The sequence below is a fragment of the Pholis gunnellus genome (genome assembly GCF_910591455.1).
Source record: "Pholis gunnellus genome assembly, chromosome: 7".
Classification (NCBI taxonomy): Eukaryota; Metazoa; Chordata; class Actinopteri; order Perciformes; family Pholidae; genus Pholis; species Pholis gunnellus.
The window spans coordinates 25,050,130-25,077,909 of NC_136533.1; the positions used below are offsets into that span (position 1 = coordinate 25,050,130).

The following is a 27,780-nucleotide window of genomic DNA, read 5'->3' on the forward strand; positions in this document are numbered from 1 at the left end:
CCTAAACCGTGTATCTGTCTTGTTGGGAAAATGCCACACTTCATCAATAGACACAATCTGATAACCCTTTTCAACCGCCTTCTGAAGCTCAAACCAGACCTACACACCTGACGTCTGTCACTGTGTTTACATTCACTAGTCTGGTTCAAATCTTCACCCCACTTGCTGCACAGCGAGAACATGAGTTTATCCTGACATCTATAGGGTAGGACAGGATGGAACAAGCCTTTTGGTGGGAGCACACTACACTTTACAAATCCAAAATAATCATCAATAGAATCGAAATCCTTGAAGTTAATCTGTGGATGTCCAACTGGGTACTGTTTTGTTGCTTGAACAGTCGGATACAGACTTGTAAAGTCATAGTATCTGATTTGTTCATCATCATCATCATCATCAACCTTGTGGAATAACTTCATGGCATGTCTGGACCGCAATGCTGGCTGTCTTTAATGATGCCCACTCACACTCACACATCACAACGACCTGCAGATCATGTAGTTTTTGCAAGGGGTCTAATTTATACTTGAACACTCTGTATTGTCTACCATAGGGGACTTTGGTAAAAGGATTCGCATCAGTCTGCACGTGACATTTGATACCTTGTGAAAAAAACACCCTGCAAATTCATAGCAGGTGTTTGCAGCTGCATTATGCCCGTCCACATAGAAGGGGTTGAACTGCTGTTCACCGTGATTGAGCGCATGTTTGATCTCAATTTTCTCTGTATGAGCCACATATTCAAGCCACTGTATGAAGACATCCGAGTAGGTTTTCTGCACTGTGTATGTATGAAGGCAAATCACTGTCAAAATCCGAGAGCGCAAATGAGATCCATGCGCGCGCGAAATTCAAACAGCTGCGCGCGTATTTTACGATTCGAGGCATTTATGATGCCTCGATTTTGTAACTGTTTGTTTGTGGGTTGGTGGTCTGACAGAGGTGTTGATTGTACCTGCTGTTGTGATTGTATCTTGCAATGGTTTGCATAAATCGAATCATAAGAATCTTAGCTTTCCAAAGACATGTCGCATCAGTACCTACCAAAGGCCCGTGGGCGGGCCGTCGGAGTGTTACCATTGTCTCGGATATAAAACCCTACATCCTCTTCTGTGGGACAGCTATATCTACCAGGTTTACATCATCAACACATTCTGAGGATGGAGAAGGGAAATCCACTGCTTGAAGCCCCTCACTGTGAAGCACCTCGTTTACAATGTTTAAACCATGAGATGCACTAGCAGCCGCTGTGAAACAGTACATCAACCAAGTCTGTGTAGCCCTTATCTACTGTAGTGACTTTAACCAATATCCATTTTTTCTATCTAAATGCCACTGGGGGGTGAACGGGAGAACTTGTTCGGACGCGTGTTCCACAAACATTTCATTGTCCAATGCGCTGTCTTTCTTTCGATCCGTTGATCCATTTATTCCGGTTACATAACACCATAACAGAAACACAGGATACTGGACTGGATAATATATCACCTGCGACACCACATTGACACGACAAGTTGCCTTGATATGACTAGTTGTTCTAAGACGTCTAGTTGTTCTAAGACGTCTAGTTGTTCTAAGACGCCCAGTTGCTTTAAAGACGGTCAAAAACTGTTGGCTTCCCGTCCACACACACACCTGGCTCATTACCAGGCACTTACCTAAATGCACTTTCAGGGCAATGTGCCACCCACGGGTCCATGCCAGAACTGCACACAAATTCACCCTGTGTTACCCTCAAAAACAAAAGAAAACAACAAAACCACATTATGGCTCCAACATCTACAAAAGATGAAGAAGGATCTGCAAGATGAACTGGGTTCCATTTTTCTGGGTGGAGACATAATGTCCTTGTTTTCAGAGAAGCAGTGTAATCAACCCTTTAAGACACCAAAACCCTTCTAGAGCAGTATAATATCTTTTTAAATGCGCTGACCGACTTGTGACCCGGTTAAGGATGTTGGTCACAACATAACTGTAAGTGCAGAGTGCTAGTCTTCTGTGTCTGTCTAATCAAAGCATTTGATTTACATATATCTGTCACTAACTCTGATCATTTCAGGTTGAAACAATGCAGTTCACTGATTTTGCTTCTCAGCTGATCGTATTGACTAATTGTTACACACCTATGACTTGCTCTACTGCAGCACCTGCTCGTACAGATGTTCCCTGATGATTTGCCTGCTCTAGTTGCGGTGGCTTACTAAGATCGATACCAACACCGGTTCTGATGCTACGATAGACTGTCCTTTCATCTAATTTACAACGGAGTCCAACCCTTTAAGGAGCGTTTTAACTGCAAGGGCTATTTAATGAGTCTCATCACCAAGGGATGCACAGAGAGGCACCTGATGCGGGTCAGATGTTGGAGGCCTCTCAGTAAACACCCTGGTACACAAATAGTGACAAAAAGACAAATATAAATACATTGCAAATTAATAATCAAAGCACATTAAACTAAACTTAAATCAGTACTTAATCTCCTTCTCCTCAAGATCCAGCGTTGAAGTGGTTAAAGAGGCGATAGTTAATGTATGTATATCAGTGGTGGGCCGTCAGGGCCTGCAAAGCCTTCTCTGCTGGCCTAAACAGAATCACAAAGTTAGAGCTATTTTATAATTCAATAATTTTTCTTAAATACACTACATGTATTATAATTTATACAAATATTTTTCCCATTATCTTATTTTCTCATTGCACAGCTACTGTGCTCCTCAGTTGCTCTGCTTCCAGTGCAGCTTGTTTTAAGTAGAGCTTTTATCCAATCAGATTTCACCTCTGTGTCTCTAGGTAAGAAGAGAGGCCCCAGGCCTGCAGACTCACCAGTGAATCCATGTTCAGTTGAAGTGAATGGGGACGATGTTGATTGTCATAGTCTTCAACCAATCAGATCTTTAGTTTGACATGTTGGGCGTATTCTTTGACGTGTCAGAGCCTTCTAGCTGGCCTAGCCATACGTGATTGGTCAGTGGGCTAGCGTGACATGTTGGGCGGTGACAATCCCAATATCTACTGCCTCTGTCGAGCGGATATTTTCAGCCTCAAACGCATTAAAACGTATTTAAGAAATACAACTGGGGAGGCTCGACTGTCTTCACTGGCGTCCATGAATCGAGAAGGACTTCTTACTGGAACTAAAACACACGGATGTACTGAACAACTGTGAGATGAAACTCTTTGTAATCAAAGAAAGGAGGAACAGCAGCTAAATAGTGAACAGCAGCTTTGGTAAGTCAACTGCTTTTGTTTGTACATCTGCAGTAGCTTTAAGATGCTTGTTTATATATTATTATTTGTACAACTTGTTTTTATGAAGATGGATTTTTGTTTGGTTTAATATGTGATAAGAACCATTGTTACGTCCAATGTTGCTCTGGGGACATATTTAGCCGGTGCCAGTGATGGCAACTTGGCGACTTTCTCGCTAAATCTCGCGACTTTCCAAACCCTCATGGTGACTTTTTTTGTCAAAAGCTACTAGTGACAAATCTAGCGACTTTTCTGGTGTTTTGACTCTGTCGTGAAAGCACGTACGTTCTGCACTCTCGTGCAAACTCATCCATAGTTATTTTACCAGCCGTTTATAACCATTAAATGTACTTGCGTTGTGTAGAACCAAAATGTAGTAGAAATGCAAGTTAACCCTGTAGAGCCATTTGTATCATATTTGTTACAACAGTTTCAGAGACCTTTATGTCATGAGCAATACTTTCCTGGAAAAACCTATTGTATACAATCCTATACATGTCTGCTGACATCTGGTGGATTTTCAATGCACTGCAGGCAGTAGCAGGCATTTCAATTCCATTTCCAAAATGGCAGCCGTCATGACGTGACTCGTTCCGATTTCGGCAGGGTAATCGTTGCTAATTTTGAAACAGTTACGTAAGAATAAAAGTTAGTGTTTCTAATATTTCAATATCAATATTTACTGTATTGAAGCAACCTATAATTAATTAATGTTTCATTATTTTTTTACAGTAAAATCATGTTGAAAATATAGGTATCAAATATGAGACAGCAGGTCTATAAAGTAAGAATTCACCTGTAAATCCTTGTATTGTATTTCATCATGCAATCTGGATTATGCCATATCACAATGCCAAATACACTGTTTTGATCATTTAATTAAACTAATTAAAGGTAGAAATGTCATAGTAAGATATGAGTGGAAATTTATGATATATATATATAAATAATAACAAATCCTTGGCTATCATAATCTCTTGTTATTTTGCTTGTTTTAAAAAAAGAAACTCAGAGTAAACAATTTTTTTGTTTTTACTTTTAGATGGCAAAAAGGTAGTGTTGTGGGACATGTATGACGACCCTCTCTGCCCTGTCTGCCTGTTTGTTTGGCTGCCTTCCTCGCAGGTGTGGCAGAGAGTCGTCAGGCAGAGTGGAAACACCTGAGACCATTAGCAACACTGGCCCTGTGTGCCAGAGCACCCAATATAAACACATTCTGGATTCTCAGTTGGCTTCTCAGTTGTTCCAAATGTTCAAAAAGCAATGAACATCATTTGTTATTGTTTCTCAAATAAAAAAAAATGTTGATAAATAAATTGCTAAATATGCCTGATGTAGCAAATGTGATAAAAAGATATATAGGTAAATAAATAAAAAAAAATAAAAAAATATATATATATATATATATATTTTTTTTTGGACTAAAGGTCCAATAAACACTTCAATATCAAAAACTCTGAATTTTCTGAATATTATTTGATGGTTCAGGCTTCACAGGGTTTTAATATAAAAAAGTAAGTCATTAACACAATGAGGATAAACAGGGGAGAGCCCAGACTATGAGCGGTTCAATATAACCCTGATGATAAGCAGCCCACGGTCTTCAGCCACCTCACCCGGACCAGGGAAACAAGCTCCTGGAGAAGGGTTGGACTTTGTCCTTTTCTGGAGTTGCCCAAGGTGAGAGGCGCCGGGCTGGAGTGGGGATACTCACAAGCCCCCGGCTGAGCGCCGCTGTGTTGGAGTTCTCCCCGGAGAACGAGAGGGTCGCCACCATGCGCCTACGGGTTGCGGGGAGCAAGGCTCTGACTGCGGTTTGTGCTTATGCACCAAACAGCAGTTCGGAGTATCCGGCCTTCTTGGAGTCGATGGGAGGCGCCTGCAGACTCCATAGTTCTCCTGGCGTACTTCAACGCTCACGTGGGCAATGACGGAGAAACCTGGCGGAGGGTGATTGGGAGGAACGGCTTGCCCGATCTGAACCCGAGTGGTGTCTCATTATTGGACTTCTGTGCTAGCCATGGTTTGGCCATAACGAACACCATGTTCGAACATAAGGTGGCTGGTACCAGAACACCTTAGACATCGTAATGTTTCAACAGACACACTAACCCCTGCGTGTAGTTATTCAATTTCAGTCCCTCTAATAACAAAAAGAGTCATAGTCATGTCTAATCTGGATTAATGTGTGCTGCACAGTGTAGAGTATAGTTAACATAACATCAATGTCCGTACTCTTTAACATAAAACATACGCGATGTGAGATAGCCTACAGAAGTTGAATCACAACTTAATCTGGGTGGATCACAGTTTCCCACTGCCGACAGTCATCTGTACGCAGTGTTTGAGCTCAGTATGTTTAACTCAGGCTGCATGAATGCACAGACAGGTCTCAAATCGACTTGACATCAGATTAATAACGATATATGATACAAATATAAAACGGACAACAGAGCGTTTCTTAAAGGATTTATTGACGCAAGTATTTTGAACAGGCATCGACACCTACCACCAACTCTGTCATTCACTCTGGTCCTCGTCATGCGTCCTCGGAATCTCAACCACAGCCTCGTTAACGAGTAGTACATATTCCAACAAAGTGATCCGTTTATATTCTCTCAAAAGAAACCGTAGAAACTACGTGAAAGAGAGGAGAAACGATCGAAATATTTATTTCCTGTTTATTCAACATGGGTCCTGAAAGGCCACTCCTACCACACATCTGCATTATGCACTCGACCATAAACCAGTTAATTCAAACACCAGTTAATCTCTCACACCGGCGCTGACCGCACGTCGGGTCGCGGTTGTGGAGATGTTTCCCTGTGAAAGTGTTCGTTGAGTTGTAGAGCCACTCGAGTCTCTCCAAAAGTTTTCAAATGCTACGGTGTCCTCAGGTTAGCGTAGCATAGCTCCAAACCCAGCCATAAAATGTGCAACTCTCAGACGCTGTCAGCAAGAAATACCGTTTAAACAATTCCTTTTCCTGCCCAGTCAGGGCTGCCAGCTCTGGCGTTGACTGACCATTTCTTAAGATGTCCAGCTTTTCCTGAAATGTCTTTCTTGAGAAATGCTGACGTAGTTGTAGGCCTGCAGGCCGCTCTGGTGCGTCTAAGAATCTCAAACTAAAGATCTGATTGGTTGAAGACTATGACAATCAACAATATCGTCCCCATTCACGTAACCTGCACATGGAATCACTAGTGAGTCTGCAGGCCTCGGGCCTCTCTTCTTATCTAGAGACACAGAGGTGAACTCTGATTGGATAAAAGCTCTACTTAAAACAAGCTGCACTGGAAGCAGAGCAACTGAGGAAGACAGTAGCTGTGCAATGAGAAAATAAGATAATGGGAAAAATATTTTTATAAATTATGATAGATGTAGTATATTTCAGAAAAATTATAAAATAGCTATAACTTTGTGATTCTGTTTAGGCCACATACAGTTACGGGAGCAAATTTGTGGTTAAGCGTTTTGCTCAAGGACACATCGAAATGTGATAAGTGGCGCCAGAGCCGGGGATCGAACCGCCAATCCTCTGAATGAAAGACGGCCCTGCTCTCCACTTAGCCACAGTATATATTTCCACTCTATTGTAAAATCACACACAGTCTGGTATTCACAGATGAACTCTGTGACTGAACACACTCTGGTTGAACAGGTGTATCTAGTTGACCCAGTGGGGTCAACTCTTATCTAAAAAGGGACCTATGTCCTGAATGCTTATTTTCTGACCATCTCCATGTATGTCTGACATGCCTGTGCTCTGCATTTCTTCCTGGAAGAATAAATAACTGACCTCCAGGTTCAGACCTAAGTTTAAACTGGCTAACATACATGTATGGACATACATGCAAGTAGGTTGGCAGCAGGAAACTGTGGCCAAATTGTAAGTCCTGGCCAAGCACTTCCAGGACTTACATGACACAAAAACAGGAGGAAGAGGAGCCACACAAACACAGCTGTTCACTGCTCGCTGTAAATGTCTCCCTTCCAAAGTTGTGGGGCTGAAAAACTAAACAAACATCAGGAATTAAAATAAATGTTTTGACAACATAGTGTACACCTGCAAGAATTTGGCAACAAAATATATATTATATACCTTTATTACCAAAAAGATAGGAGAACAAAGTGATAGTGTATCAATGAAAAAGATGAGAATATAAACCAGTAGATGAACAATGTAACTAGTAGTTGTAGAAAAGACAAGATTAATTTTTTTTTTTTATGACTTTTTCTTCTGGCGGAGAGGAGACTGCACGTTCCACTGCCTCAGTCCAGGAGCTCTAAAACACATGAAATATAAGACAGCAAATATTAATGCAATATTGGACAAGCGTCGCGACACGCACGGAAGTGTCTATGAGATTACTGCCTCCACAAAGTCAAAATGGAATTTAGTTTCGTGGTGCTCGCAGAACTTTTTCATTTGGGAATCCCTGTCATGGAGAACTGCCTCTGTTACTAGTCTTAAACATTTGTATTTAGATTTAAATGGTAAAAGCTGCGAGAATGGCCCAGCCAATCACCTGACTTTAATCCAATTGAAAAAATATGGAAAGAACTAAAGATCAGAGTTCATAAGAGGCCCACGGAACCTTCAAGATTTGAATTGGATTTGTGTGGAAGAATGGGCCAAAATCATACCTGAGCAATGCACGAGACTAGTTTCTCCATACAGGAGCCATCTTGAAGCGGTCATTGCCAACAAAGGCTTTTGTACGAAGTATTAAATACATTTCAGTGAGCGTGTTCAATACTTTTTCCCTGTGTCATTCCATTTTATTACACATAACTTCATTTCTGAACTTATTCGTTTGGTTTTCTTTGTATGAATGATTACTTGGGTTGTTACTGACATCTGGTGAACATTTCATGTCAATAGGACCTTTAGAAATATATTTACAAAGACAAATGGTGACGTGTTCAATACTTATTTTACCCGCTGTATGTATGTATGTATGTATGTATGTATGTATGTATGTATGTATGTATGTATGTATGTATGTATGTATGTATGTATGTATGTATGTATGTATGTATGTATGTATGTATGTATGTATGTATGCATGCATGCATGCATGCATGCATGCATGCATGCATGCATGCATGCATGTGGTGATATGGCTCGCACTGACTCAGTGAGGTGTGGACAGCATGTGAACATCATGGAATTAAAGGAGCTTCATTAGCGATTGTTCTTCAATAAGTCTACCAATACGGCAGGGAGGAAGAGTAAGCTGCAACAATTACAGGCAAGGTGGATGCTTTTATTGTGAAGAATTTATAAGAAGTGAAATGTGTTTTTCCATAATTTTACAGCCGTAGCTTTGACCTGGAAATATAGCCTGCGCAGTGTCTTGGGGTTATATTGTGAAAATATATTTTCACAAATGCTGGTTTAGGTGACTACAGCTTTAACCTTTTATTTAGATGAAACTATTGTTACTGTCACAAACTACATGTGAAAATGCCCGCAGAACTACAACTGTGATAGAAAACATGGACTGTGTAGTGCACTCACTGCTGCTCATTTGACCGCATGTGAAGAACACTGGTCTCCCCGACGACACCTGTGGGGGACACAGATTAAGGTTCTCATAATGCTTCACCTGATTAGTGGGATTGAGTGAGAAGTCAGAGTAGCTCACTTATTCCTTGGTCACTGAAGATCGCGCTGACTCCTTCGTCAAACGTCAAATTGATGTGGACTCCTGGATAACAGGGAGGACAGATGACAGAGTGAAATGTTTAATCAATTGAAAAGGTAAATCTAAAATTATTTTAACAAATGGCTCCAGCAAGTGTGTTAAGATTTCTGTCTGTTAACAGTCTAAACAAAGCCAGGCTAGCAATTGCTCCCTGCTTCCAATCTTTATGCTAAACTAGGCTAACTACGTCTCGACTCCGAACACAGACATGAGATTGATATCCATCTGAACATCAGACTCTTGGAAAGAATAAGTGCATTTCTTTCTAAGATTTTCAAAGATACACTTTAAAGGAAAAGGCATATGGACTGTGAGAACACGACCATGTGTAGAAGAAGAAATACTGTTCGGAGTCTGGGTTTTCTTCCCAGTAACACTGGCACTTGTGAAGTGTTGTGGAGGTGGGCTCGTACCCTTTGGTGTGCTGATGGCTCTGTCAATCACAACTTCTTTAGGCATCACTGGAAAGTTAAAGAAAACAATCAGGACGTTGGGACTCCCGTCAAAGACTGATGTTGGAATAAAACCACTTTCAGTCGGTCTGATTAAGTATGAAAACTATGATAATCAAATGATTACACATCATTCATAATCTAATTACACATTTACTAAAATTTTGATTGTTTCTGCAACTTATAAAATGCATCCGTCTTCCCGCCCGCCCCATTTCTCAAATGAGTTTTGCAAGACTTAAGGAGACACAGATTCAAAAACGGATGTAACTCCGTAAGAAGCGGTCTGTACCCTTTGAATAGAAATTAAGCCTGTGGTAACAGATTTATTTTTTCAGCAGAAACAAACTTAATGAGACATCATCACCTCTGATATGGCAAAATTGTTAGCAAACAATAACCTATTTACACATTTCAGATTCTGAAATCTTGATCTGGTGTTTTGTTTAATGTGAATCAACCCATTAAAACATTCCAGCTGGATTAGAATGAGAACATCGGTTTCATAATAATAATCCAGATGAAAACATTCATTTTATTTTATTTGTCGAATTGTATTTGTGAAGTGACCTCTGACCCTCCAACCTCCAACTAAAAGTTCCCCAACTGCTGCACTCAGTGGAGCTTAGAAGAGTTTCCTTAAACATAAATCGTAGTTTTAACCTCCAGCATGCCGTACCTGTTCCTTCCAGAGTGATTGACTTAGACTGGACATGTTCCTCCCGCACACGCCTGATGACACACACACACACACACACACACACACACACACACACGGGGTTTAACAGTTCAAATAATTCAGGTTCGGTTTAATACGACACAGTGGTGCCACGGTTCGGTACGTTTTCAATACAGCAAAAAAACAGAAATGCCAAATCCTCGCTGGTGAGACTCTAAGGGGGCATGTCTGAAGAACATAACTCTTCATCTCCCATTCAGTTGTGAGGTAATATGGTTCTCAAACTTTTTCTGTCACGCCCCAATTTGGAGGAAGAAAAATGTTCATGCCCCATCGCCCCATCAACACTGTAACAAAATGGTCCATGTTGAACTATTATTGAAATAACATTTTGTGACTCCTCCATCTGTGCTTTTTCAAATAGAATAAAGAAAATTGCAATCACTTTCAAGTAAACCAGATTGCTCCATCAGACAAAAACAAATACATTGAGCAATCCCTAAGTTAGAACAATGCAAATTAAGTTCTATCTGTGCAAAAAATAACTAATATTTAGCAAAAAATAGCTTATTGAGGCTGCAATTAACCTGTTTTGCACTGAAGATCTTTTCAAGATAATAGCAATAAAATACAACCTGTGAAAAACTAAACAAAACAAGTTCAAATATTTGGCAATAAAGAGTTTTACACTACATATCTTTTCAAAACAATAACGTGCAACCTGGAGTATTTTATTTTAAATATGAGCTTTGAAATGTAGCATTCTGGTTTACTCAGAAGAAAATTAAACGGCAAGACATTTACTAATTTATTATTCAGTTATTAATCAGTATTTCAGCTCTATTATTAACCTTTTAGATTAAATCCATTGAGACCGAGGTCTCATTTTCAAAAGTTTTAGTCAAATAACAAAGACAGCAAGAGTAGCGAGACCCGTCGCCTGTACAAATAAAGTGATAGTTTCCATTGAACCCTGTTACTGTATGGCTTAAAATTAATGGACTTCCACTGTTACTGTATAGCTGTTAGAATTGTGGCCAATCTTCTATTTACAGACAGACAGACAGACAGACAGACAGACATATACATACACACACTATGGAGGACGAAACATTTCTTAAGTATAAATAAATAAATGCATTAATAAATACAGTAATAAATAGATAAATGCATAGATACAGAAATATTTAAATGCTGAAATTAATAGGCGGTCCAAAACCTCATTCTTAAGCAGGATTTGTCAAGTAGGGAAGCAACCGATTCCTAGCAAATCATCCCTATGAGTTTTTTGACGTAGGCAACGTCAAAAAACTAGCCAGCAGCACTAATGGCTTCCACAGTCTGCAGCTGGGACTGCTGCGTGAGGCTGACTGCCTGTGAGTGCTTTGGGACGGTGGAGGGGCTCACGGCAGCACCCACTGCTCGTAGAGGACAGTGACTGCAGAATGGTACGTGCTTTCACGTCAGAGTCTCCAAAAAAAAATAAAAATGGCAACACTGGGATAGCCAACTTCAACGTTACTGTGAAAGGCAGAAGTAGTAGACCAGAAGCCATCACACTCCTATGACCAATCCTGCTTTAGACAGAGGTTAGGACCTCCCACCCAATTAGCATACAGAATAAATGTAAGTGAACAGAAACTTAGAAATAAATATGCATTTCTTTAAGTCCTGTTTGATTATCAACTTTTATTTATCTATACATTAATTCATTTCTGTATTTAAACATTTATTTATACTTAAGTCATACTCTGTCCTCCATTATATGTGTGAGAGAGTGTGAATGTGAGAGAGAGTGTGAGAGAGAGTATGTGAGTGAGAGAGAGTGTGTGAGATTTAGCGAGCGAGTGAGAGACACTTTCTTTCATGTCCTTTCTGTATTCTTTTGTGATCATAAACAAAATATTGTAGAAATTACAGGAAAGTGAGTAAAATAAATTAACTTCTATCCTTGACTACATGAAGTTGTGTTTTTTATTTCATCACAGCTAACAATTAAAAAACAACCATGATGTTGATGTGCTGCAGCGGTAGAAAAACCTACCTATCAGTGTGTGCTAGTCTGGCAGACAGGGGGTTTCGACGTGGCAGCTGTGGCGTGGCAAAGCTGAACGGGAGGAGGGGCCTGGACCTGCTGGGAGAGCCCTGGACTGAACACTGAGGAGAAAACAGAACCACCTTGACACCTTCACTGACCGTAGAAAACTCAGAAACACTGGCCTGTACTTGTTATTAATGTAAAACATAAACAAATCAATAATTCTTAAACAACTAAATAAATAACCTCACAATAGTAATGGTAATATTGTCGTGCATTTTATTTCTTTTTTAAAAACAAATTAAATTTGAAAGAGCAATTATTTTATAAGTCAATGAAAGCTGAACAAAAGCCATACCTACATACAGTGGGGAAAAAAAGTATTTAGTCAGCCACCAATTGTGCAAGTTCTCCCACTTAAAAAGATGAGAGGCCTGTAATTTTCATCATAGGTATACCTCAACTATGAGAGACAGAATGAGAAAAAAAAAAATCCAGAAAATCACATTGTCTGATTTTTAAAGAATTTATTTGCAAATTATGGTGGAAAATAAGTATTTGGTCAATAACAAAAGTTCATCTCAATACTTTGTTATATACCCTTTGTTGGCAATGACAGAGGTCAAACGTTTTCTGTAAGTCTTCACAAGGTTTTCACACACTGTTGCTGGTATTTTGGCCCATTCCTCCATGCAGATCTCCTCTAGAGCAGTGATGTTTTGGGGCTGTCGCTGGGCAACACGGACTTTCAACTCCCTCCAAAGACTTTCTATGGGGTTGAGATCTGGAGACTGGCTAGGCCACTCCAGGACCTTGAAATGCTTCTTACGAATCCACTCCTTCGTTGCCCGGGCGGTGTGTTTGGGATCATTGTCCTGCTGAAAGACCCAGCCACGTTTCATCTTCAATGCCCTTGCTGATGGAAGGAGGTTTTCACTCAAAATCTCACGATACATGGCCCCATTCATTCTTTCCTTTACACAGATCAGTCGTCCTGGTCCCTTTGCAGAAAAACAGCCCCAAAGCATGATGTTTCCACCCCCATGCTTCACAGTAGGTATGGTGTTCTTTGGATGCAACTCAGCATTCTTTCTCCTCCAAACACGACTAGTTGAGTTTCTACCAAAAAGTTCTATTTTGGTTTCATCTGACCATATGACATTCTCCCAATCCTCTTCTGGATCATCCAAATGCTCTCTAGCAAACTTCAGACGGGCCTGGACCTGAACTGGCTTGAGCAGGGGGACACGTCTGGCACTGCAGGATTTGAGTCCCTGGCGGCGTAGTGTGTTACTGATGGTAGCCTTTGTTACTTTGGTCCCAGCTCTCTGCAGGTCATTCACTAGGTCCCCCCGTGTGGTTCTGGGATTTTTGCTCACCGTTCTTGTGATCATTTTGACCCCACGGGGTGAGATCTTGCATGGAGCCCCAGATCGAGGGACATTATCAGTGGTCTTGTAGGTCTTCCATTTTCTAATAATTGCTCCCACAGTTGATTTCTTCACACCAAGCTGCTTACCTATTGCAGATTCAGTCTTCCCAGCCTGGTGCAGGTCTACAATTTTGTTTCTGGTGTCCTTTGACAGCTCTTTGGTCTTGGCCATAGTGGAGTTTGGAGTGTGACTGTTTGAGGTTGTGGACAGGTGTCTTTTATACTGATAACGAGTTAAAATAGGTGCCATTAATACAGGTAACGAGTGGAGGACAGAGGAGCCTCTTAAAGAAGAAGTTACAGGTCTGTGAAAGCCAGAAATCTTGTTTGTATATAGGTGACCAAATACTTATTTTCCACCATAATTTGCAAATAAATTCTTTAAAAATCGTCTCTCATAGTTGAGGTATACCTATGATGAAAATTACAGGCCTCTCATCTTTTTAAGTGGAACAATTGGTGGCTGACTAAATACTTTTTTTCCCCACTGTACATGTTTATTTTAAAGTTGCACTCAGTATCTAAAACTTTGTGTTCGTTGTAGATGCTGGGATTTCTGACCTGTGCAGTAGGAGTCCTGGCGTCTCCTGTCAAACTCCAGTTGTCCATCTGTTCCAACATCTTCTTCTCCTTCTCAGCCGTCTTCAGAGCAAACTCCAGCTCAGCCGCCAGCTGCTCGTCTCCAGAGAAAAACTCCTTCACCTCGTTACGGTAGTCCTGCATCGTCACCTGGAGTAGGGCCAAACAAAGGTTAGGTGCAGGCTTACAAGAGAAGCCTGTTTCTGCAGGGCCATACATCAGGCTGCACATCAATTCCCTCTTCAAATGAATATGTAGAGCATCTGTGCTGTGGTCTCACCTGAAGGTAGGCCATGAGGTCTCTGAGGACGGGAGAACGTTTCTGCTCCAGCAGGCTCTTCAAGCCGATGATGAGAGGAACCGTGTTCTCTATGAAGGCCTTCTTCTGGACCTGTGGATCAAAAGCAGGAGGCTGAGAGGAGCAAACCTGAAAGCTCTACAGAATTTTTACAGTGGTATAGGCAGTTTTTGCGTTTCTCGTCAGAAGGGGTTGCAGAAAGTCAGTTATAAGACACAGGCTAAAGGCGGAGTCTTTGATTCTAATCCTTCCTCATGATCCGCTGTCTCTGTAAAACTGATAGATTATTGAGAATGATTAAATTTTGACGGAGCTCTTCCATTTTAACCGGCGCAGCTTTTCCAGCATTTACGGCACTTGTTCAGCAGTGTAGGAAACTCGCAGACTTATGCGTAGTAAATCACATCACGTGATGCAGCTCAGCCAATCAAATCTGGGTTGTCTGACAAGTTTCCTGACTCCAGTCAGATGTATACACACCTTGACACACGGGGGAGAGACGAGGAAAGAGAATGAAGAGCAGGAAAATATTTACGCTGGCTGAAAAAATTATTTCTCAAGATGATTTCCGGCCAGAGGCATCAGAGTCTTTAACCAATATTGGACAGACTCGTTTAGATGAATTCTTCTAATGGGCAGTTTAAAAACAGTAGGTCTCATTTGGAGCAAACGTACCAACTCACATCTGAAATGAAGATACAGAAAATAAACCTAAGAGCCCGATATGATCAGAATCTAACATGAATTCACTGTTCAATGATGTTAACAGAGAGAATAGAGCTGAAACAAGTGGTTTAATAATCACAGATAAAGTCCATGCTCACTAATTTATCTTAATAGAAGATGAGACAAATATAATATTGTGGCTTTTTTGATTGACAACACTTCACCCTGAATGAACTGAATTTAAAGCTGCAGGACAATTCAGTGAAATTAATTTTTCTCAAATGAATTACTTTCTTTTAAGATGCATTTTTCAAAAGCTTTCCATTATGCAAGTTATTCATTAATCCAGACATTACGTTACTTGAAATGAGAAGAACATTTATTTATGTATTTCTATGTAGTATTTATAATCCATCCAGTTAAATTTGAAAACTGAGAATAAATGTAATTTAATACCCCTGTCTTAAAGCATCGATAGCAGACCTTATCAAAACCACGGGTTTTACTCATTTAGAACCAGTTCCCTTTTAGAACTGGGTTTCGGGGGGCATCACTAGATGCCTTTGATGTAGCTGAGCTTAGAAATGAATGTAAACTAACTAGTCATGTAATGCTACTTCTTGCTGCTGAGTTATGAGTAATAAAGAAATATAACTTGTCTTTGAGGAGACTAACTTGGCCAGCAGTGCTCACCTGAGACACCACCTTCTTCTGCGCAACCTGCAGGACAGCCTTCGCCATGGTGGCCATGTTCTCTTCCTCAGGTTCCTCCCCTGCGGCGCTTTCTGCTGGAGTAGATATGGCCTGCAGCTTCATCTCCTTTAGACTCAAGATGTTGAAAGTCTCTGACAAAATTTCAGCGCCATCCGCATCCAATGGCAGCTCCTCGTCCGCAAAGCATGCTGTGATAGGAAAGGGTAAGAGGTTACCAGGGATTTCTTTTTGCACGAGCGCTAGAAACTGTTGTTTTTTACATCTCAATCCACACACACACACACACGTGTTCACCTAAGATAGTCTGGTTGATCTTGACAGTGATGTTAAAGCGCTGGGCGTCTGTGAAGTGCTCCAACAGGAAGCGGTAGATCCGAAAACGCTTCTCGCGGTGCTGAGCTCCTTTCAGGGAGAACTGAACCTTTTCTCTGCATTGATTTTTTTTTAAATAAGCCAATGAATAGACCAAAAAAAGAAATCCTTGCATGTATTTTAACAGGATATGAACATGTGAACGGGATGACAGAACTAATATCGACACAGCTTCCTACCTCTCACTTTGAGGGAACTTGTTGTAGGACTTGTGTTTGTTGTACGAGCTGAAGTGGAAGATGCACTCGATGAAGTGCTGGCTGAACATTTCTGGGTTCTTCTTCAGCAGCAGGTGGAGCAGGCAGTATTCGCACAGACTGGGACAAGAAAACAGGTTTTGATATCATGTTGGATTTCTTTCGGCGTTCAGAGCGATATTAGATAGTAACAATACTAGTATGAAGTGTCACTGTGTGCTTGTTGTACCTAGAGCCAAAAACATTTCATCGATACCCAAAAAAAAAAAAACTGTCTATGCATTTGTTTTGGAACATCCTACAATACATCATGCAGCCCAGGTCGACGTGGATACTTAAGATCCGAACAGACTCAAGAACAGGACATTGCTTCCAATTTTTCTTATATTCTTAATAAAAAAAATTAAAAAAAGTCCTTCTTTAAGGCAAGAATAGGTAGCAAATGAATGTAGTACAAACAAGTTACAAGTTTTAATTTCCATAGTCAGAGAAGAAAACACAGCTCACCCTGTATCAATGTTTAGATGATATATATATATATATATATATATATATATATATATATATATATATATATATATATATATATATATATATATATATATATATATATATATATATATATATATATATATATATATATATATATATATATATATATATATATATATATATATATATATATAGAAATGATCTACCGAGTCATCATCTATCTGTGCAGTGGAATTTACCTGGCGATGGCAGGGACCGGGTCGACCAACGTCACCATGAAGCGAAAGAAGAGGGAGCCCTTCCATTTCACAAATTCCTCCTGGAACAAAAAGACAGGTAATTAGAGGCATACTGAAAAACGCTCCTTGTAACAAGATTCCCAGAGAAAAGCCTAGAGTAGTTGTTATTTGTTGTGATATGCACAACAATTACAAAGAAGTAGTCAGTCGTTGGCAAAGAAAATCTTAAGAGTTTACCTCCACCAATGCCAATTATGTAAAAAAAAGAAAAAAAAAAAAAACATCACACAAAGAAAAATAAATTTGAATCTAAGCCATGAAATAGTGCAATAGTTAAAATACAGGGATAATAAGATTAAAATGCAGCAGCCTTTTTGCTGTCCATCTATAAGCAGAACCCTAGTAGTCTTTAAAAAGGTGCAATGTGTAACGTCTGGCCATCTGGTGTGTGAAGTCAATGAGTTAGTCTCTTCAACCTCCATTCTTTCTAATGGCCATCAGGGCGACGACTCCGGTTGCACAAATAATTCAGATTGTATGGAAGTCTATGAGAAAATGACTACTTCTCACTTGATTTCTTACCTCAGTAAACATTGTGAAGATAAGTTTATGGTCTCAATCTCTAGTTTCAAGTAGACCATAAAGCAGGGTATGCTTTAGGGCGGACTTGTGAGATTGACAGGTCACTACCAGAGCCGTATATGGCATCTCTACGTCACTCCCCCACAGTCCAAATATGGTCACTTCCGTTCACTGGTTGCAAACTCTCTTTTTTTTAAAAACATTTTAAACAAAAATGCTAGCCAGATCTGACACATTGCACCTTTAATCTGCAATTTGATGTTTCTTTAGCCATTATTTTCAAACTCTGCTAAACCATTTAAAGAAAAGCATGCTGTCTATTGCCATTAATGAAAAAAATGTCTGTCAGTGGTTTTTAATTGACTTCACTTGAAAATTATAGATGTCACACCATTTCGTTTTTATGAAACTGCAATGAATAATTACAAAAAAACATTTCTCTAACTGTAGCCTAGTGAAGAAAGTGTAAAACAGTTCCTACCTGCAGCAGGTTGGTCAGCATGATGAGAGTCTGCTCCCGGATGACAGCTTCACTGTCTCGCAGACAGGCGGAGATGTTGGGGATATAGTGATCCACGATGTTGGTGTATCGAACACACAGATCACACAAAACCACAACCACATTGTTGCGCACAGCAACCTCTGTGCCAACCTCCAGCTCCCTGGCAAACACCGGCAGGTACTTCTGGACGAGTTCCTCGTGCTGCAGACACAGTTTGCCTGAGCCCGGACGGACGCCAACGGCGAGGAGAACGTTAGATGTGTAATGAGGTGGCAGAAATGCATGGAGGTTAAGGCTATGACCAATGTTTCTAACGGTACATGTACACAGGCTCCATCATTTCCACGCTTCCTATTCATTGTCTATGTAAGCGGTAGACGGCAACCTCCGGTCCTGAAAAGTAGAGCCAATATGGAAGCGCATTAAATTTGCATTTATTCAAATGGCAAGCAGGAGCCACTCCTCTGGTTGCAAAAAATAAATGAGTCGATGAGAAAGTGACCCTGCTTCTCACTTGATGTATTATCTCAGTAAACATGAGTTTATGGTCTCAATGGCTAGTTTCAAGTCTTCTTCAAACAGCATGATGTTCATTTAGTAAATTATGCTTCATTTAGAGTCAAATAGGCCATAAAGCAGGGTATGCTTTAGGTCAGGGCAACCTTGTGATTGACAGGTCTCTACCAGAGCCGTATACGGCGTCTCTATGTCACTCAGTCCAAATATGGTCACTTCCGTTCACTGCTTACAAAAAAACAAGATGGTGACGGCCAAAAGGCAAAACTCGAGGTTTCAAAAGCGCAGTCAACAAACCAATGGTTGAGGCGATGGTAAGCAGCCGTGCAATGCATTCTGGTAGCACAGCGCTGCATTTCAGGACACAGGGGCATCGAGTTGGTTCCCTCCTCATTTGCATAAAGTTTAGGTCTAGCAAACCGTATACTAATCAGTGGCACCCAGTGCAACTTGACACTTTTGGAAACTACCGAAAAAACTTTTAAACAAACTAGTCGTTATCGATCTAAAATGAAGACAGATTCAGCAACTGCTTGGCTTGTTTCTCGCCTAAATTGATTTCAGACACACATTTCGTTGTATCAGTTGCCTAGTGGCAGCCTATTAGGTGTCCAATGCTGGGAAGCGGCATGGCCCCTCACTTACAAAAAGAACTCCTTCTGGACACGTACCATCAGACATTACTAAAAGAGACAGTAGGCTGATATAGAGTCAGGGAAGGACAGTTTACCTAAAGTGATGACTCCATGGGCTCTCACTTTGCGAGGCAGAGAGTTTGCTTTGAACTGAGACAGAGGCAGTGATGCTGGCAGCTCCTCCTGGCACTCTGTCACCAACATAAAGAACATGTTACCACTGAATACAGGTGATGTTACATTTTTAAAGCACATAAGTGTAGGTTTCGTTTTGTTTGTTCTTTGGCTACTCCCAAAAGTAGTATCACATATATACAAATACAATGCGTGTTATCAGATTTTTTTGAAACTCCCGAATATTAATATCATTATTGATATCAGTCGGGCGATACTCTGTCAAAACATTTTCTTCAACCTATCATACAAAGTAAACACTGGCAGGTCTTTTAAGTATTAGGCTACGTTCAAACCGACAGAAGCCCCCGTGTGAAGAAATGTAGCCGACCCATTCATTTGGAGGAGATCTGTCAGTAGTTTGGAATGCAATTTCATTCAATATTTAACAATTAAATACATGAATAAATATGGCTATGAAACAAATCCTGAAATAAATAAATGCAAGCAATGCTACTACTAATAATAAAGATAGTAGCAGTGGGTGTCAGGCAGGACCACGGCAGGAGGCAAGACCATGGTTCAGATCATGTAGATTTGAAAACCACAGTATCTCATTTCCCTAGATGTCCATGCACCTTACCAGCCAATTTGTCAGAATGTGTTGTCAGGATGGACTCCACAAGCAGCACCGTCCTTTTGCCGACCTTGCCGGGACATTGGAGTGACGCCACACCCAGAGTGTGGAGGTGTTTCACCTGGAAGAGAGCATTTTCAGTTCCACATTTACCTGGTATGGTGCAGCACCCTGGTCTTTGACAAAACAAAAAGCAATGAGACACATCGTCCACATTATTTTGCAAAAATCTTTTTCTCTTACTTTCACCCCTCCGTACAGTCTCAATGCAGTTTCCTCACCTAAACACTGAGCTTTCTAAAAACTTCTTCAAATCTTAAAACGCTAGCTTGGTGTGTACGGGGAAAATAGTAAAAAAACTGCTCAGTGAGGGTTTATGCCATCATTATCACAGCTGTAAAGCAGCAAACAGCATTTAGCCCCCTCTAAATTTCTTGCAATCACTTATTCTAAATATTAATATAGCCAATTACACAGCAGAGCTGTTGTCAGTAGCCTAAACTTATTTTGATCTTATCAGATGATGCAGTGATTCTAAAAAAAAAAAAAATAAAAAAAAATAAAATACAGCAGCTTGAGAATGACTTTAATTTCATGTTCGGCAACAGAAACATTTGTAAATGAGAACAACTACATGGTGAATCCAGCTGCAATAAATCACACTTCAGGAGACTGAAACGAGCCATAACAAGTAGATACTCAGCGGAGTGGCTGAGTGTGTGTGGAGCCTATCCAGCATTAAGAACACTAAACAAACACTTTCCCAAAAAGCAACAGGTCACAACAGGCTGTACAACTGAAAAGCATCTCTTGTGCTGTAAAAACCAAAAATACAAAATAGAAAGTAAAACTTGAGCATGAGGTGAAGCCTTTCAATTAGTTCCACCATGGCTATATTTAAATGTTCAAAGCACCCAGACATTTATCATCCCTATGATTGAGCACATGTGTTTTTATCACCCTGATGTGCCAAAGTTTGTTGGAACTGAACTGGTCAGTTAACGATGTGGCCCAGACTGTATTCTAAAAGTCTGGCTTTGACACTACCAGAGAGATTGTCTGTTTTATTGCTCCTATTTCTGAGAATAGTGTGAGCAGCAGATGGTTTTTGAAATTACTTGTGTCACAACTGCTGTACACAGTATGTGTTGATCTCAAATAAAATGAACCATACTTGATACATCTTTCAGGCCAATGTTTATCCAAGAAAAAGCAAGCGAAGGGTTAAGTCTCACCATCAGCTCCTCATTGAGGTTCTGGGCTCCCTTTTCCCTCAGGATAATGTCAGCTAAATACGCCTCACACACCGACACCAGCTCACCACAGTGCTGGTTAAGAAAAGCCTGAAGAAAAAAGAAATCACATATGAAATGACAGAAAGTGGGAACTAGGGATGAGTCATATTTTTGATTAAATCATGATGTAGGACATCATATCGGGAGAATCTGTTTAATGCTGGATGATGAGCTGTGACTTTGGAAAGTTTAGATTCTGTACATGATCAAAATAAATACAAAGATAAAGCCACCAAAAATGTTTTGGGAAGCATGAAAACAGTTCCAAGTAATGGAACAACACACTCGGCCATCATTTCGATCACGAATCGATTCTGAAGGCTACGATTTGATTATAAAATGATTAGCAATTCATCTTGAAGCATCAAACCTTTTGATTTCTATACATGATTTATTTTTTGTGACTATCTGGTATTTTTAAAACACATCATATTTGTAATGATTCATAATGAAAAATAAAGATGAATTTACTTCCATTATATTTTATTAATACAATATCATTAACAATAGAAGAGACTTGTAAACTGGAGCGTTACATTTTCCAACATATTTCCCAGCGTTGCAAAGAGAACCAAGAAGAAAAGAAATACAGTTTTGCCTGTAGCGACATTCTTGCTGTAAAAATCTGAATGTTCTGAATCACTTGACATAAAAAGCTGCCCTTATTCACAAATAGATAATAGACTTATGTTCAACCAAATCCTCCTGTTATGGTACAATGAGCATTCTGTACCAGCTCGCACAAAAATAACGCTTTCTCTGGAACCTGTGGTATGACAATACAGACACTGATAAAGTGAGCTGTTACGGTGACACTAGATTCTGTGCCAATGGAGGTCCATTCAGGTTTTAATTTCAGATTATTGAGTTTTCTGCACCGAGACATAATCTTTTATAATAATCTTTTTCACAGTACTGATGCAAGCAGCATCAGTAAACGTAAATAACATTCCTTTTGTCTAGTGTTAGCTCTGTTATTAAAGGTCCGTCTTCTGAACTATGGCATGGAACTACACATTTTGCATTATGAAACTGTATGACAGGCAGTTGTAAAGAGAAAAGGCGAGATCTCCAACCTGAGTCTGTTTGACATCTTCGCTGCGGCCGAGTTGATAAAGAGTCTCCACGGCAGCAGAGATCACCTCCAGAGACAAAGTAAAAGTCTTTAACCAAGACATCAGATCAACTAGAGAGGGAAGAGACAGAAAGAGATATTGTGACAGTTCCAAACTCCTCCTGTACATTTTCCCGACATCCCACACCATATTCACTAACCAACTATCCTATCCTTGGTGTCTTCATTCAAATGCACAGCAATATCCCCCATCACACACAGAATGTGACAGCAGGTTGTCGCAGTTACGTCGTTTGAACTAAGAACAAAAATAGAGTAGTAAAGTTAAAAAACATCCTCGAGGTGGCACTGGGTTCTCAGCTGTTAAAAAACATTGTGTGTCCCTCTCACATGATCATGCTGTCCCAGGCGTCCAGGATCTTCTCGTAGTGCAATCTGGGGGACGAGGAGACAACCTTGGAGAGCAGCAGCCAGGCCCCGGCGGCGTGATCGGCCTCAGTGTGCGAGATCAGGTTGGTGATGAGCGTCTGTGTGAACTTGTTCCGTTGGGACCAGATGGTGAAGGCCCTGCTGAAATACCGGCTGGAGACCCGGGACAAGAAACAAAGTCAGCGACAGCAGCAGCGATGTGCTCATTCTCCAAGCAATTGCCCTATTTAAAGGTCAGTAAAGTCTGCTTTGAAATGATTCCTGATAAAACCCAACACTGTGCCAATAACATACCTGCAAACTCATAAGAGGTGAAAAAGGTGACAAGCCCGAAACCCTGTCAGGGGCATGGATTTTATCTTAATTTTATTCTCAGAGTACAGAATGCGACATTTTAAAGCTCATATTTAAGTGATAAGACAATATTTACTTTCAGCAAAATAATAATTTATTATTCAGTGATTAATCAGTATTTCAGCTCTAGTTGAACAGCTCGCTAGTTAGCTCCTTTTTTTTTTCAATCAATATTATTAACCTTTATTTAGACAAAATCCAATGAGACCGAGGTCTCATTTTCAAAGGTTTTAGTCAAATAAAAACAAAGATACCAAGAGTAGTGAGAACCATCGCCTAAATAAAGTGATTAGTTTTCATTGAACCCCGTTACTGTACGGCTTCATATTAACTTCCACTGTTACTGTAAAGCTGTTAGGCCACAATCCTATCTTCTATTTGCAATTAATATGCATTCAATCCAGTTCTATTATTTAAATTAAAATGATAATCTACTCTGGCTGTGGTCATTACAGTGAACAGTGTCTGGCAGTGTGATGTGAGACCTTGTTGCTGTACTTTATCTACTTTGAGCAGAGGCTGCATTTAGCATACCCTGCCTTATCAATGTATTTAAAACACTGACAGGAGAAAGCTGTACTGCTCTCCCTTCACGTCAGTTTAGACCTCCTCCACCTTTATCCAGGCACAGCTCCTTCACATCTCAGCTCTGCATCAAGCTGCGCTACACAAACAGCGTCCTCTTCCTGAAGCTCGGGGGGGGGGATGTTTCATCGCGTTACGTTTTTTTTCTCCTAATTCGCGATAATGACGAACATTAACAGTCCACAAATTTCCGCATGCAGTGGACGTTAACTTAACCCAGCAAGTCTGAACGGTAAAGGAACTTAAACTTTAATGGAGCGAAATGAAGATGCTGTAGACCTCATAACGCTGATTGGGCAAGACTCTACAATAAAACATCTTTGATGTGACGTGTAAAGATCACAACATCACCTTTTCTCCTCATCTCACTCCAATCTGAGAAACGCTGGCTGGCCAGTTGACCCCCCCCCCCCCCCCCCCAAAAAAAAAACAACTCTACGGATCTACACGATTCACGTGGATGATATATTTTGAAACTGCGAATTTCGCCGAAAAGCAGTGGGTTTGCAGGTATGTTAGTGTGTATGTAGCCTGAACGTAGCTGGTCCAACCTGAGGTTCCGGCACTCATTGCAGAGCAGGCCCAGCAGGTCCCAGGTCAGCCTCTGACTGGCATCCAGGTGGCGGCTGGCAGAGTACGGTTTGACCTGGCTGAGCAGCACCTGGTCCAGAGCCTCCAGGGCCTTGTCCTGCACAGAGTTCTCTGAGTCCATCACAGCCGGCAGCATACCCTGCAGCCACGCCTTCTGCACCAAGCTGCACTCTGGTTTAGCCTGGTGGTCAGAGGAAATATATGTACTGCAAAACGTGCAACACATTTTCTTCTCTCTTTATTTTATCTTTAAAATGTTGTACTGTGTCTCCGAGCTGCTGGTTGAGACTCACAGCGAGCAGCTCTCCTATGCACTGCAGGGCCTTCTTCTTCACAGACACGGCCGGGTCCCTGCTGCGCTCAGACAGCGTAGTCAGGTTCTCCCAGCTCAAAGTGATCACGTTATGTTTCAGGAGACCCACTAGAGTCTGTGAACGGACGACAGAGCAGAGGTTAAAGAGTCATCTGCACAGAAAGCCAGGGTGAAACACATACTGGTGGCTCATCATTATTTGAATTTGTCACATGAAGCCATTCGATGAAACTCAGGTTTTCTGGTACCTGCAATGCCGATTTTCTCAAATTCGTGTTTGAGTCTTTTACTCGCAGCAGGAGGAGAGCCAGGTTCTCTTTTGCTGCATTGAAAATACATCTTTGAGTCAATGTGCGACTTTGAGTGTATACACACACAAACCCACACAAATGTGTAAACAGTTCTTGCACATCTATTTACAAAATGCCACCTAATGCATACAATAAAAATAATTTGGTATGTTAAATCAGATTAGCTTGTCTCACCGTCACAGTCGGAGCCGTCTGTGCTGCTAATCTCCACAGTCCTAAACGGCAGAGTGCGGTAGGTTTTTTGAGTCTTCTGGGAACTAAGGCTTCCTGAAACACAGACACATCTATAAAACCTCAACACTTCAAACAATGTGCAAGACAGTGAACCATGAAGGCCTGGGTATCAAACTCCACTACATTTTTAAAAAGTGCAATGTGTAAGATCTGACCATAATTTAAGTTAAAATCATTGAAAGAAATCTGCCAGTGCAAACCGCAGCACCAGGGGTCTGGTTCCAATGGACTGCCCCGACTCCCTGCCGGATTTACAAACTTTCTGTTGCTGCCGTTACACAGATCAGACCCAGTGCTCCACCAGCCCGCCGAGACTCCCAACGCTGGATTTTGTGCTGTCTGGATTAAAATTGCTGCAGCCGCTGACTGACATTTCTTCTCCCAGAGTAGCCGACTGCTCTCCACCCGGCAGGATGGTTTTGAAGATGCTACGAAGCTGCGCTATATTTTCTCGTTACTGCCACTTTGGATTTAATCTAATTGATCAACTAAACTTTACAGGGACCACACAGCCCCCGTTTAGGGATATAGTTAACACATAATTGGCTAACATTAACTATAGGCGAACACCACACATGTAGATTACAAGGTAGCCGTGCTATTTTGACCGGCTCTTAGAGTTTCTGTAATTTGCTGCAGCTTTGTTAGTTAGTTTTTTGTTTTTTTCTATAACAAGGTAATTAATACCAAAACGACAGAAATATTGAACCAGAGTTATCCTTCAAAAGCAAGGCTGACAGAAATATAGTGCGAATCTTATCTGTCTGGTAAGATTTAGCTTTCCAAGACCCTACGACAGGTCTCAAACCAAACTCTTCTCTATTCTGAGAAACACTTGGTGATTTTTGTCACCATCAGCCTCTGTGGTCAGTCAAACAACAAATCTGTAATAATGACACAAAAGAGTGTACCTTGTGTGATTTCTCCTTCAAACACTGTTTGGGTTCCAGCTAAACAGAGAGTAGAAAAGTTACTTCAGTGAAAATGCGTCCACAAAACAGTTTATGATACAAACACAGCAGCTCTTAAAATATATACTGTACATATCCCCTTACATTTTCAAATAATTCAAAAGAGTTTCATACTACAAAGTGCGTTGTCTACCGAAACGGGTCCTGGTTTCAGATCCAAAAGTAGCCCAAATTCCTCACATCTACATTGACTTTACAGGGGAAAAAAAATGTCTATTTTCAAACTTCTACCAGTCCATGGTGTGTGTTTTCTCACTGGCAGAGAAGAGGTTGTGGACTGCCTGGGTGACGTTGAGCGAGGGCAGCTCCAGACATTTGGCGAGGCAGGCTAGGGCGTGGCCTTGGACTGTGGGCGAGGAGTCCATCCGCCGAGCGAACAGCAGGTCCTGGATCAGGAACTTGTGAGGCAGGAAGCAGGAGAGCTCCGGGTCCTGACACTCCTCCGGTCTCCTCTCTGGCTGCTCCAGCAAAACCATCACTACGTCCACGGAAAACAGCCGGGACACCATCTACAGAAGGCAGCACAGCACACTGTACACACCCACTGATAGGATGTAATGAAGCCTGACTGATATTTAGACTATGGCTACTGATAGCTAACACTCAATGGGGGATATTTGCAGCCCTTCTATAGGCATTAAACGGTTACAGGTTACATTTTGTTTGTTCATTTGAAACAACTGCACTATGGAAGAAAAAGCAGTACAGCCTATTTCCCCCAGTGGCTTACTTATTAAGCAGGGCTGTTAAATAGTTATTTACAGCAATAATCTAGTCAAAAAGGAGTTTATAGGGGAACTACGCCCATCTTCAAAATTCATACATGTTATTCCTATGGTCTAAGACACTTGAAACATGAACAACTCTCCCAAATGCCAAAGCTAAAACTCAAATTTGTGATGTCATCAAGTATAAAGTGTGGAACTGCTCTATAGACAATGCATTGGGAAAGATGTCAGATGACACGGAAAGCACCACCCAGGGGACTGTTCTGAGTATATGGTACAATTTTTGTTTCATAACTGACAAAACTGCAATAGAATAAAATTAATTTGGTCATAAAAAATTAAATAAATATTATGTGGGTCCACAAAATGTGTTTCCAATTCATTGTCAATGAACCAGCTCCAAACTTTATCCTTAATGACCCACCCTGAAAGGAATCTTTCAGTGATGACGATGAAAAGTAAGGGAAGTAGTATTTCAGGTTTTCCCTTTTGTTTTTGAGCTCCATTGCTTTCCAGAAAAAAAGTGTCTTCAGCAGCACATTTAATTGTATTTAGCACCAAGTCATGCAAGTCAGATGAGGAAAATAATCTTGTAATGGTGGTGATGATGGTAATTTGTGATCGGCTTAGTTAATATCCTGCAGTGTTTCTTAAAACAGTTTAAAAACTGTGTTCTGAAAGTTTGCAATACAGATGAAGAGGAGAAGTTCTGCAAATCAACTTGTGCAATCATCGGTATGAACAGAAACCTACAATCATCATATATTGGAGTGTGAATCATGATAAAATGTCT

The 27,780-nt window shown here is 40.7% G+C and overlaps 1 protein-coding gene across 2 annotated transcripts in view; it reads right to left on the reverse strand.

The window, feature by feature from the left end:
• Positions 1 to 5,927: 5,927 nt before the first annotated feature.
• The window catches only part of ncapd3 (non-SMC condensin II complex, subunit D3), a 32,226-nt gene continuing 10,373 nt past the window's right edge, over positions 5,928 to 27,780 (reverse strand). The window contains exons 11-35 of one of the 2 annotated variants that reach the window (XM_079163008.1): positions 26,516 to 26,768; positions 26,200 to 26,238; positions 25,229 to 25,321; positions 24,992 to 25,065; positions 24,724 to 24,858; positions 24,391 to 24,611; positions 22,862 to 23,053; positions 22,672 to 22,769; positions 22,473 to 22,582; positions 21,337 to 21,444; positions 20,108 to 20,222; positions 19,446 to 19,541; positions 18,179 to 18,417; positions 17,116 to 17,195; positions 16,367 to 16,504; positions 16,110 to 16,243; positions 15,795 to 16,003; positions 14,418 to 14,528; positions 14,120 to 14,287; positions 12,133 to 12,245; positions 10,089 to 10,141; positions 9,371 to 9,418; positions 8,898 to 8,960; positions 8,771 to 8,819; positions 5,928 to 7,532 (exon numbers count right to left, since the gene is read on the reverse strand). In XM_079163008.1, the coding sequence (XP_079019134.1) occupies positions 7,472 to 7,532; positions 8,771 to 8,819; positions 8,898 to 8,960; positions 9,371 to 9,418; positions 10,089 to 10,141; positions 12,133 to 12,245; positions 14,120 to 14,287; positions 14,418 to 14,528; positions 15,795 to 16,003; positions 16,110 to 16,243; positions 16,367 to 16,504; positions 17,116 to 17,195; positions 18,179 to 18,417; positions 19,446 to 19,541; positions 20,108 to 20,222; positions 21,337 to 21,444; positions 22,473 to 22,582; positions 22,672 to 22,769; positions 22,862 to 23,053; positions 24,391 to 24,611; positions 24,724 to 24,858; positions 24,992 to 25,065; positions 25,229 to 25,321; positions 26,200 to 26,238; positions 26,516 to 26,768 (3,000 nt within the window). In that variant the 3' untranslated portion in view covers positions 5,928 to 7,471. Of the gene's footprint in view, positions 7,533 to 8,770; positions 8,820 to 8,858; positions 8,961 to 9,370; positions 9,419 to 10,088; positions 10,142 to 12,132; positions 12,246 to 14,119; positions 14,288 to 14,417; positions 14,529 to 15,794; positions 16,004 to 16,109; positions 16,244 to 16,366; positions 16,505 to 17,115; positions 17,196 to 18,178; positions 18,418 to 19,445; positions 19,542 to 20,107; positions 20,223 to 21,336; positions 21,445 to 22,472; positions 22,583 to 22,671; positions 22,770 to 22,861; positions 23,054 to 24,390; positions 24,612 to 24,723; positions 24,859 to 24,991; positions 25,066 to 25,228; positions 25,322 to 26,199; positions 26,239 to 26,515; positions 26,769 to 27,780 lie in introns of both variants that reach the window. The other variant, XM_079163009.1, reaches the window with a different exon arrangement.